Here is an 18,345-nt window from a genome sequence, read left to right as displayed (position 1 = left end):
AAAAGCCAGAAGGACAGAACTGTACCCAGCACAGCTTCTCCAGATTTGTGTCTGTACAATTACTGTGAGATACAGATTGGGTTTTAGCAGTGTACAGACGCTTAAATAGGAAGTCATGAACTTCAGACTTCTCTGAATGCTGATCCAACCCACAAGAAGAAATACATCATGGGAAGAAAAGGAGAAAGTCTCCTGCAAACATCATCGTATTATGGTGCTGCCCAGAGTAACAAAATGGGTACACCCCATAATGCTCTGGGTAAACCCAGACAATATTTACTTTAATACACTATTATAAAAGTGCTTAGGGAATATTTGCTGTATCATGCTGATATAGTCATAATTTCATAAGAAAAACAGACATTGTTCCTTATCATTTATGGCATTAAGTGCTTTGTAATTGGATTGTCCAGCCATGAGCATTAATAGACCATCCCAAACTCATCAGCTGCAGCTTCCAAGGACCTGTAGATGATTCTGATGTCCAATGTAGCTTCAATTTTATTGTTGCCAAGTCCTGCATCTGATGCTGAAACATCCCATGCTCTTGATTCAATTAACCAGCGTGTGGGGGTGTGCAGTCTGATGGCTTGTCAGAACAAAGGAAAAAAAGATCCAAATGCTGGTCATATTTAAGCCACTGAGAAATTTATAATTAACATTAGCAAAGCAGGGCACATCTTTTTACTTCGAAAATAGGACTTTTTTATGTCGGTCATGTTGACCATCAGCCTGCGTGTGGGCTGCACGGCCAGCACAGAGGGCAGGTAAGACACCGCCGCTGCCAAAGACAAGGCACAGCCTCCTGGGCAGCTCCCAGCCGAGCACAGCTCTGCGCAGCAATGCTAGAAGAACGTCACCTCCAGAGTTTTCATTCTTCCGTGTCTGCTGCCAGCAATGCAGCGGACAGCACAGATGATGAGATCAGGAATGGCTCAGAACTACCATAACACAGCTTGGTGCCTCGCATCCACGCATCCCCGAAGCTTGAACGAATAAAAGGATGGATGCTGTGCTGGAGTGAGAGCGCAGGACCACGAGCACGCACAGGCGCAGGCTGCTGGCAGTGAGATGCCCCGCTTCAGCGGGACACGCCACGGCAGGCGCAGAGCCTGGGGCCAGAGGAGATCCCCACACCAGAGTTACCCTCCTCCTTCCCCATGCCACAAAGAATGAAGACACACAAAGGGAGAAGAGTGAGAATAATCAGATTTCCAATTATTAATCCAATCAAGTGCCAAAACATTCTGCTCCTTGTCCTCACAGATGAATGATAGTTTGTGAAATGCAGTAATGCATTTAGGTTGGGTTTCTTTGTAGCCACACCACGTAAGTCAACTCTGCCCTTTCCTACTCCCACCGTTTTTCTTGTGAGAGTCCATGAAACTGGTGCAGATCTGAAGATCTCCTGTGCTACAACATCTCCTCCTCCCCTCAAAGACCTTTAGCTCTCCGTCTCCTTACCCATAAGGAGGTTGGTCCTTCTGAACACAAGTATCGGTGTTTGATTCAAAGACATCTGCCACTCAACAGACAGCATATGTTAGTCTACGAAAAGGTCTCCTTAATCAAAGACCTAGAAATGAGGTTGGATTTGTGGCTTAGGCGGGGGCGGGGGGGCGGATTTTGTTGTTAGAATTTAAAATTGACAAAAAGGAACATGTCAGAGCTAGGCAGAATTTGAGCAGGAAATAGCTATTTAGCCTTGATGCCCACACAGTAATGTATGTGAGAAAAAATTTCTGCTGACACAAGCCATGGCAGGCTTTCATTGCATCGATGGGCAGAAGCAGCCTTGTGGTTCACCTCGGGACGTTGCTTCTGCTTCCAGACTCTGAGGAGCCTCTGCAGCGATGCCGAGAACGTACCCCCCGCAAAGCCAGCCACCGTGCATCTATCAATCACGTCTCCTACGGGGACCACCCGCTCCTCTGTCCGAGTGCTCTGAGCGCTCCGAGTGCTAACAGAGGCTTTGTCAGCCTCCAGGCTTCTCGTGCAGCACCCCGTGCAATGCCTCCTCTGGTATTTACAAGTTGTTGTGCAAACAGTGAAACGGCAGTGACAGCAGGGAATGAAAATGAAAGCAGTGCTTCCTTCAGAGCCGGGACACACACCGGGGTTTTTGCCCAACCAAGTCCAGGCAGAGATAATGTGGTAAAGGAAAACCAGGCAAGGAATATGGCAGAGAGATGTCCTAGAGGGTCCAGCCTGCGGTCCTAAATTGTCAGAGAGATAGCTTGGCTTAATAACAACAACAACTAAACATCTGCAATAGTCACAAGTAATTGGAAAACCACCTTGGTTTTAAAAGGGCCCGTGAGAGCATGCTGGGCATTCCCTCCCATAGGACATCACCGCCACTCTCACTTCAGGCAGCCAGAGACACCGGCGGGGCTCTGATAGGGGATTTTGTGGAGGAAAGGGAAATGCCCCGAAGGAAGCTTGGCTTCGTGCCTCCAGCTCACAGGACTGAGCTGTACCCTCTTGGGAGTTGTTTCTTTTGCCTACGCTGTAACGGCACTGCATCATTTTACTCTTTATAGCAAACAAGAACTTCATAGTCTTTACACAAACGTGTCATGTGGAAGATATATTATGGATTTGCTGTCTAGGCTTCCTCCCACTAACGACCTTTTTGCAAGCTGCAGCAGGAAAGCAGTGTATATGCCTATCACTGGGTGACTTCAGGGCTGAGAAAGCCCTGAGAAAATGTACAGGGCCTGAGGAAGGCTGGGATGCCTCAGAAGCATCTTTGTCTCCTTTACTATTTCCGAAATTACCTGATCACAGGTCCTTGCTTTGCAGAGCAGAGCAAGTGAAAAGCAGATTCTTCAAATGGCAAGGCGATTACGAGCACAACACACCTTGTCTGGTACAAGGCAAGTCTAAGGCTATAGAGGTGCCAGTCACGGCTGCCAGCAGACACGTCCCCAGGCACATGGTGGCATGGCCACACAGCTGGCAGAGCCCTCCCCTCGCTAGCTGTGCCTTTCGCACCTCTGCTGCCCCAGAGAGCGGCGTGTGGAGCCGGGGTGTCACCGCAAGGCCCTGCAGCCCGCTCTGGCATCAAAGAACGTACAGCCCCGCTGCCATGGAAATGAGGGTGCTTCATCTCGCTGTGCTCAGGCAGGCGTGCAAGCTGCAAGTGTGTGCATGGGCCCTGCCCAGTGCAGGGCTGCCCCGGACACGGCTGTGCCACCTTCCCTCCCCCTGTGCCTTACAGACTCGCAATGAAACGGGCTGGTTTGTGCCAGGGGACGGCACTGGTTGCCGCAGGGACGCTCTTGCCACATGGACGTGGCGCCCGGGGCCACACACTTTTTTGGAGAGGGATGACGCTGGCGGGGAGCAGGTGCCGGTGGGCAGAGGGGTGCAGGTGGCCGGCGGTGCAGCGCCACGTCCCCCGGGCCATGAAACCCAGGCGGCTATGGCTGCGCCGCGCCTCACCAGCACTGCCTGGCTGCCAACTGTTAGTCTACAGAGGTCAGGTTAATGTTGCACTTACAAACACAGACATCCTCATTCCTTTTCATTTCATGCTAGCTTTTTTTAAAATTAAAAAAGTATTTATATAAAATTACACAAAACTTTAAAACATTTTATATTTCATGTTTCGTCTTTTCTTCATTCTATACAGTTCAGAGGTGGTAAGGGAAGGAAAAAACACAGGAAAAAACCAAAACACAGCTTGGAAGTGGATACCAAGGGCAGGCACTACTGACACCCCCGAGGCCAACAACATTAAAGAATGAGAGCAAGGCAAGAATGAGGAAACGGGGGACGGGATCATTCAGCACCCTTTGTTCTTCCCTTTCGCATCACTTACCGCCGTTACAATTCCTAGTGACAGTTTATCATGCCGCCAACACACGGCACACAAATAGCACCGGCACACCGGAGCCAGCACATCCCGAGGCGTCACCACTAGCGCTGTGACATTTTGAATCAGCGCATCCTATGGGGAAGCCAGACCGGGGCTCCCCGCGGCAGCAGCCTGCCCCGAGCGCCACGACCACGCAGCACCAGCACCAGCGGGGGCGGAAGGGGGACGATGCCGCACGTCACACCCGGGCCCGCTCCTCCCGGCAGCACAGGGCTATGGTTTTCCCGAAGAGGAGCTCCGTTGCCTTATAATGTGGGCTCGCACCAGGAGGGATCCAGTCTGCTGGACTTGCTCACGGCTTCTTGAATTAAACATTTGTGTCTGCTTTCCTAAGAAAATGAGGTTATGGGATTACTTTTTTTCACACTCATCCTTACGGACTCCTAGGACTGTTGGCCAGTCTCAGCTAGATTTTACAGGTGGATGGATGACTCAAAGATGTAAAAGTTCCTCTCAGCTTTGCGAAAGCCAATCAGACAACAAAAAGACAGAGATCCAGAAGGAGGGAAAGGCTCCATCATTAATCAAACCATATTATTAGACACCATGGAATCCTCATGAACTCATCACACCAGATCAAGCTTCACTGATACGCATGAGTTAGTAGAGACAAGCTTTGTTCTGGCAACAAGACACTAGATCCTCTCGATGTTGGTGCACTTTGATGGCAAAAGATGACAAGAGAAAATGACAAAACTCCAGGCGAGGAGCAAAAAGGCTCCACAAGCACGAGGTGGAGCATGTCTACAAAGAGTGGGGGAGCAAACCAAATGAAAACATCTCACGAGTTCTTTTGTAGTGGATAAAAAGGAGAGAGTTTGGCTTACACATAAATTTATTCTTGGTTGTGCATGCAACCCACAGTGCATTTCTCAACTCCCAACGTGCAGCTAGCACAACCGGCACGCTCTGCCTGTCCCCCACGGCCCAGGAAGGGGAGCACAAGAGGAAGGAGCTGTGTGAGCAGGGGTGTGTGTTTGCAAATAAAGGGGGGGTGGCACATTCTGCATCAGAAAAGCCACCCTATGAAGAGGCATCAGCACAATACACAGGAGACTTCCCTTGACACAAGATGCAATGAATCAGTGGACAGACTACAGCAAGCTCAGGGTTAGCACCTGATTGAGAATAACTGTCACATTCAAATATCACGATTTGCAACCAGCATCCTGTTTTCCTCCAAGCCTCCTGCCAACTAGGAACCAGCAGGTTTCCGAACTCAGGAGGGACAGAGGCAGTCTGAGTGGCAAGCTGATGAACTGTATGTGAGGGGTGAGCCTGGCAGACAAAGCGAAGCTCCCAGGAGCTGCTGCTTCTGCGTGCCCCTCTGCAGGGGACTGTCCCCCTCCCTGCATGCCCACACAGCCCCAGGGGAGGTGATCCGGCCCCCACCACAGCGCCTTGCCCTGCAGCAAGTCCCCCCTTGCACGTGGAAACCTGCAGGGCTGGCCCAGGGGCCACCAGCAGGTTTTTGGGTGGAGGAGGGTACTTCCACCCTCCACTCCCTTACACCACTTTCCTGTCCACAGCCTGCCGGCTGCCAGTGGGAGCATCGGTCCCACCTCCCGTCCCACCTCCCATCCCACGCCGGTATGACTCATCCACAGGGAACGACGGGGGCTGAAATAAACCCCAGGCAGTTTCTAATGCAAATGTTAATAAGGCACTGTGTATATAATAATATCAAAAGTGGGCAGCTTTTACTATAAATCACTGTCTTATGAAGTCTGATCCTTCAGAACCCCAAACAGGTCCCTGGCAGGGGTGTGCAGTATCACGTCCCAGCCTCCTTCCAGCTGAAGTCACTGCTCACTCCATAACTCGAGATCATTTGGCAGCATGCTCTGTAATTGTACTACTGCTACCTCCGCAACCCAAGATCTGGACAGTAAGGCGGCATTGGACCATATCACCACTTCAGCTTTTCATTCTTTGCCACTCTCTCCTGTGGCTTTTACCGATGACACACTTACTTACAGCTTAGCAACATCTAAGAAAGAAAAAAAAATCACTACACACTACCTACGAGGTTGCATCAGAGGGAGGATAACCCTCCACGTGCTCTCAGGCACCCACTCGTGGTCACAGCCAGAGGAGGGGTTTGGGCAGATGTGCTCCCCCAGCCAGGGGACCCGTTCCTGTGCCGGACGCTATGGTGAAGTGCGTCCTTCACATCACTACCCCTGCAATTGCGTATATCCTGCCTGGAGGACCTGCTACATCCCACACAACACCCTGTGTAGCTTTGGCGGCAAAGCAGGACAATGCCTGGATGGTGCCGGCATGGCCAGCGAGGCCCTTCCCTCCTCCAGGGCTGGGGCCGCCCAGCCAAGCCTCACCAGGCAGGGCGGGGGGTTAACCACCGCAGGTCTTGGGACTCATGGGAACCCCTTGCCTGGCTGTCGCCTCTCAGCTAACCGCACTGCCCTTTGAAAAAGCAAACCACTTTCACCTCCAGAGCCTCCCGACAACACGGCGGGTCCTCCCGCCGCCCTCCGATGCCAGCGTCATCATCAGTGTGCGAAGGAGTGAGGGGGCCGATGTCCGGCAGGGACGCACGTCTTCAGACCCTGCCTGCGGCGCTGACAAACCCGCGGCCTCACGCGAGCTCTGGTACAGACAGAGGAAAACACAAGGGCAAAAAATATCCATGGTATTTTAATATCAAAGGATTATGTTTCTAGCCTTTCTTTTGGGGGAAAAATCCAACATTTATAAAGCCAGAAAAAAAAGACAAAGGATCAAGCTTGTGTTGATATCAAAGAGGGATTCAGTTGAGAATAGACTTTAAGGGAATTTTATTTATGGTGTATCTACTGGGTGGGCATTTATGACCTTTAGAAAATGGATTAAAGCTTTTTTGTACCCAGCTTCAGGCTGTGTGAATTATTAAAGCAACAAAATCGTGAAGTTAAGGTACTTTTGCAAAGCATGCCATGTTACAAGCAAGCTTTCTTCAGAAGGGTCAAGGAGAAGCTCCCCAGGGAGCAGGGCCGCCTCAGCAGCCACCTCAGCAGGGAGGGCCGCCCGCCCCTGGCCCAGGGAGGCAAACCCCTCCGCCACAGCCGCCCCACACCCATCCCACAGCACTGAGGACGGCTGTCCCTCGCACCCCATCCCCCCTTGCACCCCGTCCCCGCGGCGGTTCCTGCCTGTGGCCGTGCACACCTCCTGCCCCTGAGCCGCCCACACCAGGGGCCGGGCATTGTCTGGGGTCCCTGTTCTCCAGGCCATCGCTGTGCCACCTGCCTCCAATAAAAACATCTTTACTACCAGACGGGTTCCCTTCAACCTTCGCAGGGCCCAGTAAAACTTCACAAATTACTCAAAAAAAAGAAAAAGAAGACAAATGAAAGCAGCGCCCTCCAGGCCCCTGTGGGCTGCCTGCGTGGGCCCACCCGCCCCGAGACGCATTTGTTCTCTCTGGAAAATCTCATTTCACGCTGCTCCTTCCAGCCCCCAGCCCCTGATTTAATCCCCCATTTCCAACTGCAGACAAAGACATAAATCTGTGCTAGAAGAACTTCAGATATCTTTTTTATTTCTTCACAGCAGTAAAGTGAAAATAATGAATTCCCCCTAACCCTATTCAGTTTTTTCTCCCTTGGAAAAGGCGGTGGTGGCTGACTTGAGGGAGAATCGAGAAGGAAGCCCTGGTGGGAGGAGGAATACAAATACAGGGGCAAACCCTCAGCTGCCTCCCGGTTGGAACGGACAAAGACTAAAGCCAGGAGAGCTCCGTTTTTACGGAGGGAGACGTCAGGATACCTACAATGCAACCAATGCCTTCTGAGATTCCCGACTCTCATCATGTCACTCGTGGAGCGTAATGAAACTCAGGGCGCATTTCCCACTAAAACAGGGGATCACAAATCGCATGACAGTCTGGAAATGCTCTCCTGGCTACTGCTGCTTGGGTAATGGCAATGGACCAGCTAAAACCCGAGTGATTTCTGCTGCTTGAGAAAGGAGTCTGTGCTACAGGAGAAACACAATGCTCCTACTAAAATACTGCAAATCAAATAGTATTACCTCTAATATGTATGGAAACTATTACACATTTGCTAATTTGAGTAAACATGGAATTGAGCGTGACCTTCATTTGATTAATAGTATCTTAAAGATGATCAAACCCATCTCTAGGAAACAGAAACTGCCCGGGTTTTGCAGATATGCCAGAGACACAGCTCAGGGGCTCCCCAGCCTCTTGAAAGCGATTTCTGAGTTCCTATTTCCTTCATTTTTATGGTTCCTGCGACTGTCCTGAGAGGTGGAGACCAAATGCCTTGCCCAAAGCTACCTGGCGGGTGGTTGCCTCCTAGGTCCCATCACTACGACATCACACGGTGTCACAGATTTCACAGGTCACTCATTGCACACTGAGGGTTTGCATTTTGAGATGGACGGGACACTGCCTCCTAAATACTTTCCCGAATGTGGGCAGATAGTGCTTATAATCAACCAAAGCAACTAAATTACTCATAAATTTCAAATAACAGTTTTCAGGTAGGTTGTTCTACATTTTCTGTAATTAAATGGGAGTTGTAAATTACTTTGGAAATGCAAAAAGCTTTTCTCAGTATCAAAAGAAATTTAGCATATTGACATAATTATCCAGAAAGATGACAGATGAATCATTTCAGCATTTTGTTGACAGTGTATATACAATTCTGATGCCTGATAGACTGGTATGTGCTAGACTTAACCCTTCTTTAATATAAACAGAAAAGGAAACAGCCATGAGGAGCAGCTCTCTTCAAAGCCAAAAAGGTCCTGCCCTGGGACAAGAATACTTTTTTCTCCTTTTCATATTCTGAGCAGAATTAATTTTCCAGCACCAAGTGCTGCTGCTCAGCAAAATAAAATCTCTTTGCTCTGAAAAGTTTACATTTGGAAGTATGAGTCTTCTCATATGAGCTTGAAAAAAATGTTAGGTGCTATTTTTTCAGTAAGATTTTGAGTTAGGCTTTGGTCTTTGATGATGAGCAGAAGTCACAAGACCCTCAGAATTCCCATTCTCACCAGGCGTGTCTGGGGAGACTTTCCTCTGCTGTTTGCTTTAACTTTACAGTGCGACCCTAAAGAAGGACCTGACTTGTATTTAATCATTCTCATCATCTAACCTAACCTCAGAAATCTGACATAGCTGTGCTGCCAGCTTTCACCTCTTCTCGCCTGGGAGACATGGCTGCAAACGTGGGTGACTGTTTAAAACCACTCTCTCCGTGACTTGCACACTACTCGGCATTACATTTTCATTAGCCCTGATCCCACGCGGACTTACAACGAAGCCAGGCAGGAATCCACGTGGGTAGATTGTGCCCCGAGCACACCAGAACACTGTAATAGATACCTCAGTGTTCATCAGTTAACTGAGGCTGCAACGAAACATCTTCGTTAGCAAGCAGTGCTAATGACAGCACTACGACTAATAGTGTCCATTCTCTTGACTCTAAGAAGAGCCGGACTCTACCTCATCGAGACTGTGGTTGGATTTTGTACTGCCACTGTTTCTCAAGACTGATGCTACTTAATGCTTTTTAAGTATTTAAAAAGAGATTTTCAGTAATCGGTATAAATTTGGGCTCTTCTGGCCAAACAGGTCTCAGATCTCCTGAGAAATTTCTGCTTTTCCAAAGTTTCTAAGCATCGAACGCAGCAGGTCAGGCTGCTCACGTGGCCGTGGCCCGGTATGACACTGCCTTGTTGGGGCTGTAACGGGCAGAGCGCAAAAGCAAAGGGCAGTATGGTCCATCTCCTGGGCCAGTTTCAGATTTTCATACCCACAGGCTATGAGCTGCCCATCGAAGCAAGATGGGCAGGAACCAGCCAAGATGACCAGACCAGAAAGAAACGAGAGAGCATACGGCTTTCCTCTGCTCGCTCAGCTTGTCTTCAGTTTATTTTAGCAGCGTGTGGAGACACAGAGGCACTTGCACTGTCCTCTGAACGAGTCTGTGCTATTTTACATGTTTGATATCACACATTTAGCACAATTTCCAAGGCCCGTTTCCCTGCCCTGTCGTCGCACCCAGTCCTGCACAAAACCTCACACCATGCCACTGCCACATGAGAAGATGACGACAACCAGATTCAGCAATTTTCATGATCATCACCAGGGTTATCGCTCCTACAGCTCCTGTCCGTTGGGTGCAGACGTCTCGGCTTGGGTGCAGACGTCTCGGCTAAACAGAGGGACGCAACTGCTGCTGGGGCACAGTAAAGTGCAGGTGACAAAATAACTACAGAATGGTACCAACACAAGGAAGTCTCATGCACGTGCAAGGACATAGGCGTGTGCACGCACACAGGCACGTGGACGCACACAGACACACCGAACTTTGTGCTTGCCGTGCAAACAAATGGTGTAAATTGCCAGGGCAGAAGCAGCAAATAGTTATCTACACAGGGACTGAGTGAGAGTCAGTCAAAAAGGGAATGAAAAAGGAATAAAGCTAGGAAATCAATCAGTAACTGATTTTCAGAGCTATCCAGCTTTTTGATCATCACCTCCCACCTTCTCCCACATGCTTGGCAAAAACTTTGTTAAAAATAAACAACAAAAACTCTTCAGCATAACTCATTTCTGAGTGGGAAAACAGCCCAGGGCTTCAGAGAACCCTCTTGACCAGCTCGTGCCAGCTCACTCAATCACCCAGAGCAACTTCCAACACCTTCCTGACTTACTGTCCCCTCACAACCGATAAACCCTCTCAGGAAACAGAAAACATAATGAGTATTATTTGCCACGAAATGATCACAATTGTGCTGGTAATTTAAAAGACAGCTGTTTCACCAAGATGCCAAGAATTAAAGCAATGCCAAATGGCAACAAGGTATTTTCCTGAACACATTTCTCCTGTGTTTACTTAGCAGCCATAATCCCACAATAAAAATAGGCGGTTCCAGCACCGTTTCTGTTTCAGCAAACCCTAAGTACGTAACAGCAGGCACCTGATAAAACATACAAGCAAACTCAAGAGCGAGTGTTCGAGCCTACCTTGCCAAAGCTTCCCTTCCCGATTGCCCGGAGAATCTGGAAGTGGTCAAAGTTCACTACAAGATAAAGAAAAAAGAATTTAAATTTGTAAATGCTTTACTGCAACAATCTTACATTTAAAAAGAAGACAAGGAGACAACTAAAGAGCATTGGTCAAGCTTTTATTAAAAGTCACCGTCTCGCAGGGAAAGTGCGGGACAGCAGTTGTTTTTCTTTCAGCAGTGTCTTTGCTAGCTACTTCAAGCAGGTAAAACCAGGTTGGATAAGGTTACTAAATAGGTGGTTTAGCACAAGTTAAAATACAGCTTTGACCCATGTCGATACAGGAGGAGTCTCGCAGAGACGCCATAAGCACGTGAGCAAACTCGGAGCGCGGCAGAACGGAGAACGCCAGCAAGCCGCACGCCCCACACCGCGGGCAGCCGCTGCTCTCCACGCACCTCGCTCCGTACTGCTTGTGCACAGCCAAGAGCCCGTTGGTCTGGCAGCTGTGCTCCCCAAAGGACAACGTTTAGAGGACGGGGACGGACTTCCATTCTCTTCACATGCAAACCCATCTCTACCACATCTGTTATTTTTTCCAGAGCCACAGGGAGGAGTGATGACAAGAAAGGACAGAGCAGTTGTAATGCTTCAGCTACTGCCTCGATCAGCAAACGCTGCCAACAGAACTCTCTCTGCTAAACTACTCCTGCCATCTAATCTAGTATCAGTCTTCAATGAATAAAAAAGACAGGTCTATTTATACCAATAATGAGATAATCCCCGTTGAGATATAGTTGGAGTGCCTCACAAACAAATAAATAAATACTGTCACAAAAGCCAACGTAAAGGGCAGAGCATTACTCCCAATTCACAAATCGCCTCCTTACACCTCAGTTCGTTCATGTCCTCACGGCTCAGTAAGCTGCAGGGCTGCAAACGAAGCCCGTGGCGCGCACACACACACACACACTGCACATCAGTGCTGGCTGCTGCATAAGCACAGGCTTCAACGTGCGGTCAGCCCCGAAGCGGTCAGGCAGTTGGACTAGATGATCATTGCAGTTCCCTTCCAACCGAACTGTTCTATTCTAAGCCCAGTGTGCTCTCAAAGTGGCCGGACGTGTTTAGGAGGAGCTCGCTGGTGGACTGAGCTGCACCCATCAGCCCTTGAGAGTTCTGCCGTGAGACCCTGACCGTGCCAGAGGACCCTCAGCATTTCCTCCCCAGAAAGCTCTGCAGGCTGGATGAAGAGAAGTGCTTGGCACCGGCTTGGGGATGTGCAGCGTGAATGATGCATGAGATGGTCAGCAGAGAGCACTGAACTCGTGTTTGATGGACAGTGGAGACCAGAATCACACAGGAAGAGTGGGAGCAAATAATTCACTATAAATATTCCGAGTCCCACTCCCAGATCTTAAATAAATGCACATCTGTCATCTCTGAGGATGAATCAAAAGCCCACGCATGCCCATGGAGTTCCTATTACCCTTTTGTGCTAGGCTTATATCCAAAATATTGTTATTGTCACTTTCGTGGGACATTTTCTGCAGGAGAACTCGGAAAACCTTGCCGAATGAAATTGAAAACAGAGACTGGGCCAGCTCCTACTACGTATCTCCCCGCACTCCCAGTGCACCCCACAAGCAACGCTGAAGGGCAGATGCACCGTCTCCCTCCCTGGGGCGCTCCAGGAGACTCCACGAAAGATCACGTGGGGAAACCAGTGCCTCCCGTCAGCTACAGGAGTGGTGTGTCATCTCCTTATCACTCCCCTTCTCTGCAGGCAAACAGCTTGCTTTCAGCAGGACTCAACAGGTCTTGGGCTGAGAAGCCATGAGATATTGGCAAGGACACGGACAACGCCTGGAGCCAGTGGCCGGCTCATCCGAGTTGCCGCAGGAGCTGGAAAGTGGTCGCCTGCTCCCTCCTGTCTGACACGACCCAGCTGGGAAGGAGCAATCTGCAGCCACAGGCAGCGTTCTGCCGAGGTTTCTCCTACCGCCCCTATTAGAGAGACTGCAGTGACAATGTGTAAGTGCAGCTAAATCTTGTTCGTATTCTTTCTGAAATCCAGAATGTTAGCACACATGATGCAGACGCATTTGCGGCAACAGATCCAATTTCTTTCACACACAAGCAAATCCATTAATTGAACTCCAGTCACTAAGAAATGCACAAAGAGAAAACCCAGCTGTCGTGAGCACCTGTGAAGAACAGCATTTTCCTGGCAATAAAACCACGTGCATGCTCATGATCTGCGATCGCTCCAGGAGGACAGTTTTTGACAATTCTTTATTACAATGTTTGGAATTCTGTGTAAAAAAAGCATTGCCACTGAGAAAACAAAACCAAAAGTGCCATTTCCATGTATCCATGACTACAAGTGATCTAGAAAGCATGCTCGAGTCAGCAGTCAAGAAACAAATCTAGATATGAATATTCACCAGGCCCTTGAACCTATCAGCAAGATGTCACTTTTAATAAATTAAACACACAGTTCTACTGATTTGAAGTTCAGATGATGTTAGATGAACAGGCACTGACTGTTTCCTTCTGTTTCTTTATTTTCTTCAGGAATTAGTAAGCAATCCTGTTCAAGAAGAAGCAAATCTCAACATCTGAGGAAGAAAATCATAGTAGGAGCATGTTGCTTTTTGTGCACAACACACTGGATTTCTAAAAATGACAACGTATCACTACAGAATATGTCATTATCCCTAAAATAGAAATCCTGAACCTGCCTGGAACAATTACGTATGCTCCAGAGACTCCACTTTCTGTGAGCTGACAAGAGAAAGCTGTCTTTCACCCGCAACTAGAAGAGCTGATTATTTGGGGGTGACTGGTACGAGCCTGAGTCATAGACGCCAGTGGAGGATTTGATGACACGCTCCCAGCAAGGGGGAGATGACAGCTGTTCCCTGTGCACAGGACCACACTCACCCACCACTTTGACTTCAGCGTGGCACGGTTTTGACAGTCACAGTCTGTAAGTACAGAAATGGTTTTGGCTTGAGGTTGAACCGGAGGGACCTGCAAGAGTGGGAGAGGGACCCAGAAACGTACAAACGTGAGGGAGCACGGCACTGCAGCACAAGGACGTTGGTTGTGTCACAACCCAACACCATCCATTGCGCTGAAATGCGCCAATGGGTATTTCATTAGTGCCTCAGGAAAAAACTATGCTAATTATTCCTACTGACTCTTCTAACAGCTCGTTATCAATACAGCACCTTTGCAGTTTAGCGGACTGCTGGGCATACTCGGTATTTGCCACGAGAGAGATGTGCCTCTTCCTGACTCTCCCTGGCATCAAGTGACAAACCATGAATCACAAATACAGACAAACACCGTGGCCTGGATTTGCTTAGTTCCGCATGGTTGTGTTCTTAGTCTCCCATAACGCGCGGGAAGCGGGATGGCAGGGTTTCACGCGCCTGCTGGACCTCACCAACCTCACGCAGCCCAGTCCAGCCCACTTCACAAGAGAGTGCCAGGTGCTGCACTGACATCTCTGTAATTAAGATTTCATCGTAGTCACAAAATGTACTGTGTGATAAAGCAGACTGGTGCACAGCTTCTATTTCCAGTGAAATAAAGGGAATGAAGAATATCATTCTCTGCAAAAATTCTTTATACAGAAGAATGAGTATGTCTCCACGTGAGATGCAAAAAATGAGGGGTTTGTCTTTACTATCTTAAAATTATGAATGTTTTCATTATTTTTGCTGTTTATTCTGCATTTATTTACAAGATATCTAAAAGTATGGCAAGATAAAACTACCATAAAACTTCAGATACACGGTGGACACCCAGTGAGGGTTCAACATCAGGACCCAGTATTATGTCCAATAGTAGGAAAACAAAAGATACAGTTAATAAACCAGTATCCAATATTCTCAAATCTGGGGAAACCAGAAAATTAAAAATCACATTTGAAGAATTGAGTCAACCCATCACTATTTATCTGCATGAATAACAACAGGGAAGCTTCATGAATAACAACAGGGAAGTTTTAACTCCAAGAATTACTCTCTACAGCACTAAAGACCTAAGAAATTCTTTTTTGAGTCTTGTAACAGCAAATTTGTAGGGCCAGTACAGCACGACCAACTTTCTATCAATGCATTTCTATATGTTAGTATAATTAATAGCATTTGTCTAGCTGTTATATTACTGCAATCTAGCTTCGGAAGAAAGACCACAGTAATTGATGTAGAAACATTAATATGTGGCCACAGTAACCACAAGTTTGCTGTCACAAAATGCCAAGAGTTTCAGCTTTAGTTTCAGCTTCTTTTTAAAAGTCATGGCACAGGTGGATTCCAGCCAGAAAGGAACGGCCACTTCTGCAAACCAGGCGGCAGTGGATGGGCAGAGGGCAGGCAGCCGTGCCGTGCTGTGCTGTGCTGTGCCGTGCCAGACGGGACAGCCTGCAGGGAACACGGGCACTGCGCTGGCAAACATGGACGTGAAACTCAAAGGATGACGCACAGGAACCACAGCAGGATTAACAGATGTCGGGATTCGGAGAAGCTTTTAGAGCAATGAGGAGGCCAGAGCAAGGGGATGGGGCAGGCCCCGGGGAAGTACTGCAGAGAGCGTGTAAGGCAAGTGCAGGCATCGCTGCCAGTGGAGACCTCAGAAACCTGCCAAAGAAGTGGCAAGCCTGCTAAAAACAGCGGGAGAGAGGCAGGACAACAGGAGGGACAGGGGGGACGCTGTGTGAAAAGCTTTCAAATTGGAGGATGAACCTGAGTGAACTGGGAAGACTGGGGAGAACAACGTGAGATTTGTGATCAGAGATGAGTAAAGCAACTTGGGGAAAAAGCAGAGGTATTTGATGGAGAGAGGGAGCAGAGGTCCATGGGGAATGCTACCAGCAGTCCTCCCCAGGCCTGAAAGCCTTTGAAGGCAAGGCATCCATCTTCTCTGACTGGAAGGCTCCATATGGTGCAAGAAACCACTGCTTTCCTTTCTGTCACTGGAAAAAGCACAAGCAATATGTTCGGTCTCCAGCATCTCGGGCTGATCTGTTTTGCCTATTCATATCCACAGAGAAGATTACATGGGTGAGAAAAATGGAAATACAGTATAATATGACTGACAGGAAACTCAAGTGAGCATTAACTACCCAGGAATTCAGGGAATGCTGGTAGATAATGAAAGAAATTAAAGGTATAATACAAGCCCAGTGCTATAAATGAACCCCTTTAGAAGCGAAGGATTCAAACATACTATTAGGAAGCAACTCTGAAGTCATGTAAAAACAGCGAGTTATTGTGTGATTAAAAATGAATCTCTACAACTCTGTAAGGAATCAAATATACCATGCAAAGCAACTGCAAAGTCATTTTAGGAAGACTGGGTTATTGATATTGGGTACAATAATGTTTGCATTGGCCAGAAACCATTCCTAATTAGCACAAAAATACTGCTTGCATCGGCCAGGAATCCTTCCAAATGAGTGCAAGCGTATTACATTCATCTGCTTCTTCATCAACCAGCTCAGGAGGCACTAGAGATCGCAGAGAAAAACAGCACCTTGTCCCTTGTGTTCTGTACGCTTTACAAATGGGATTTCTGTTAGAACACACCATGCTCCTTTGCAATAACAACCCAGGGAGCCAGCGGGGTTATTCATTAACGGCCCAGCTGAGCTCTCCCTCGGTGCAGATCAGCCAGCACTAAATGAGTTCGTGGTGGTCTCGGCCAAAAGCGCAGGAGAGGAGCGTGTGCTTTACATACGAGGCTGATGGGTGCACAAGGCTGGTGACACACGCCGCACCGCTTGCACAGCGACCCGCCTCCCTCAGCTCCCAGGTGAGCTGCGGGGGGGCAGCCTGGACACAACACTCGCCAGAGTCCCCCGGACCACCCAAACGAGTAACGGACACCCCGAGGCCAATACCAAAGACAGTTTTGTTCCTCCTGCTCCCACGTGGCTGGTTGGTGTTTCTAGAAGGGTACTGCCTCTTGGCAAAACTCCCTGGTAAATGGTCCGTTTTATGGCGGTACCGCTTGTTAAACACCTTCCAAGCAAACTACAGAGTGGCGGGACTGAAAAAGCGAACAGTACACAGAGATTCACCCCGCTGCCCATGTAAACGCTGCAGGCAGCACACCGGGGCTCGGCTGGCCTTGGAGCCATCCCCATGTGGGCAGCGTGAGGCCCTGGGCTGGCCACGGCTCATCCCCTTGTCCCCAGGGGTGTGCTGGGCCCCCGTGGGGTCCTTGCTTCCAGCCCCCGAGGCCTTCCCACCACGCTGCCATGCGATCCGCCCGGCAGCACGGGGAGGCCGCCCACTGAGGTGATGGTTTCGTTAACTGGCAGCAGAGCCGAGGCTCATTGTTCACCAGCCCGTGGCAGACAGAGCCCCTCACAGCTCCCGGGCCTGGGAACCCTGGCCACCGACCAAGCCAGGCTGGGGGCCACAGCCCAGCCGCGGGGTCTCTGCGACCGTGCAGCTCCGCCGAGGACCACAGCATCCCCCTCCCACAGCCGCTCCGATGAAGGGAGGAGGTGGGTGCCATGCTGGCGGGTGGCAGAGACACCCACCAAAAGCAAACCTTCCTGCACGTGCGGAAAAGCTCGAGGAGCCGCTGCCCGAATACAAGCAGCCAGACTCCACCGTGGAGACCAGTTCATCTGTGCCCGTGAACAGCAGCTGCAGGCTTTCCGGAGCAGAACCAGCATGTTAAAATTGTAATGGAAAACTTTATATGCAGCTGGAATAAAATCTCCCTGGCAAATAATCAAACTCTTCTAGCGCACTGAGCCTAAAGTAGAGCAGAGCTGAAGCCGTTTGATCACAGTATCGTCTTCTCTGGGCTGAAAGGACTGCTAATTAGAGCCCTACCAGGAACGACAGGAACACGCCGTTTTTATCCCAGTTCCTTGGATGTGTCATCGTAACAAGCCCGAGACCTGTTTCCTGGGGCAGACGCACATTGCAGAAGCTAACACTGAGGTGCAGGTTTTGACACAGGAGGACTCTACAATGAAAATAAGAGAAAATAAGTCTCTGCCTGCAAGGAAGAGTGAGGAAGGGTGGGTGCTCTTTGAGGGACCCCTCACTGCCCGGCCTCACACCGAGGCCCTAGAGGCAGCGAGCTGACAGCTCTGGTAGGTATTTGAGCATTCCTGATAGCCTAGATTAGCTTTGCTGACTATATAGTGAAAGCAAGCTAAGATTTTTCCAATTTTCACATCTTCTATTACTATTTTCAACTATGGATAGAAAAAAAAAATGGGGAAAAAAGCAACCTTGGGTGGAAGAAGAGCAAAGCTGATACACAAAATCTTCAGGAAGGGCATATAAATTAACCGAGTGCTAAATATGACATTAAATCCGTGAGGCCATGATGATCCGAGCACTGCCCCTCCAGACAGGGTGTCCTCAGTCCCCTGGCTGGCCTGACCCCAGCTCCACCTCTCCAGGTACTGGCAGAGAAGGCTTCGCGGGCACAGCAAAAG

General features: G+C 49.1%; 1 protein-coding gene across 4 annotated transcripts in view; it reads right to left on the bottom strand.

Moving 5' to 3' along the window:
- Nucleotides 1–18,345, bottom strand: part of STK32C (serine/threonine kinase 32C) — a 92,010-nt gene that overhangs the window by 33,417 nt on the left and 40,248 nt on the right. For 3 of the 4 annotated variants that reach the window (XR_012836264.1, XM_075757570.1, XM_075757572.1), the window contains one exon: nucleotides 10,884–10,939. The exons of the other annotated variant lie outside the window; for it this stretch is intronic. Coding sequence is in view for 1 of the 3 variants with exons in the window: in XM_075757570.1 (XP_075613685.1) it covers nucleotides 10,884–10,939 (56 nt within the window). In the remaining 2 variants the exon portion in view is untranslated. Of the gene's footprint in view, nucleotides 1–10,883; nucleotides 10,940–18,345 lie in introns of those variants that run through there. 4 annotated transcript variants of the gene reach the window in all.

This window comes from Balearica regulorum, chromosome 7 (assembly GCF_011004875.1).
Source record: "Balearica regulorum gibbericeps isolate bBalReg1 chromosome 7, bBalReg1.pri, whole genome shotgun sequence".
Classification (NCBI taxonomy): domain Eukaryota; kingdom Metazoa; phylum Chordata; class Aves; order Gruiformes; family Gruidae; genus Balearica; species Balearica regulorum.
The sequence above is the reverse complement of the archived record's forward strand: the minus strand, read 5'-3'. Positions and strand labels throughout refer to the sequence as shown.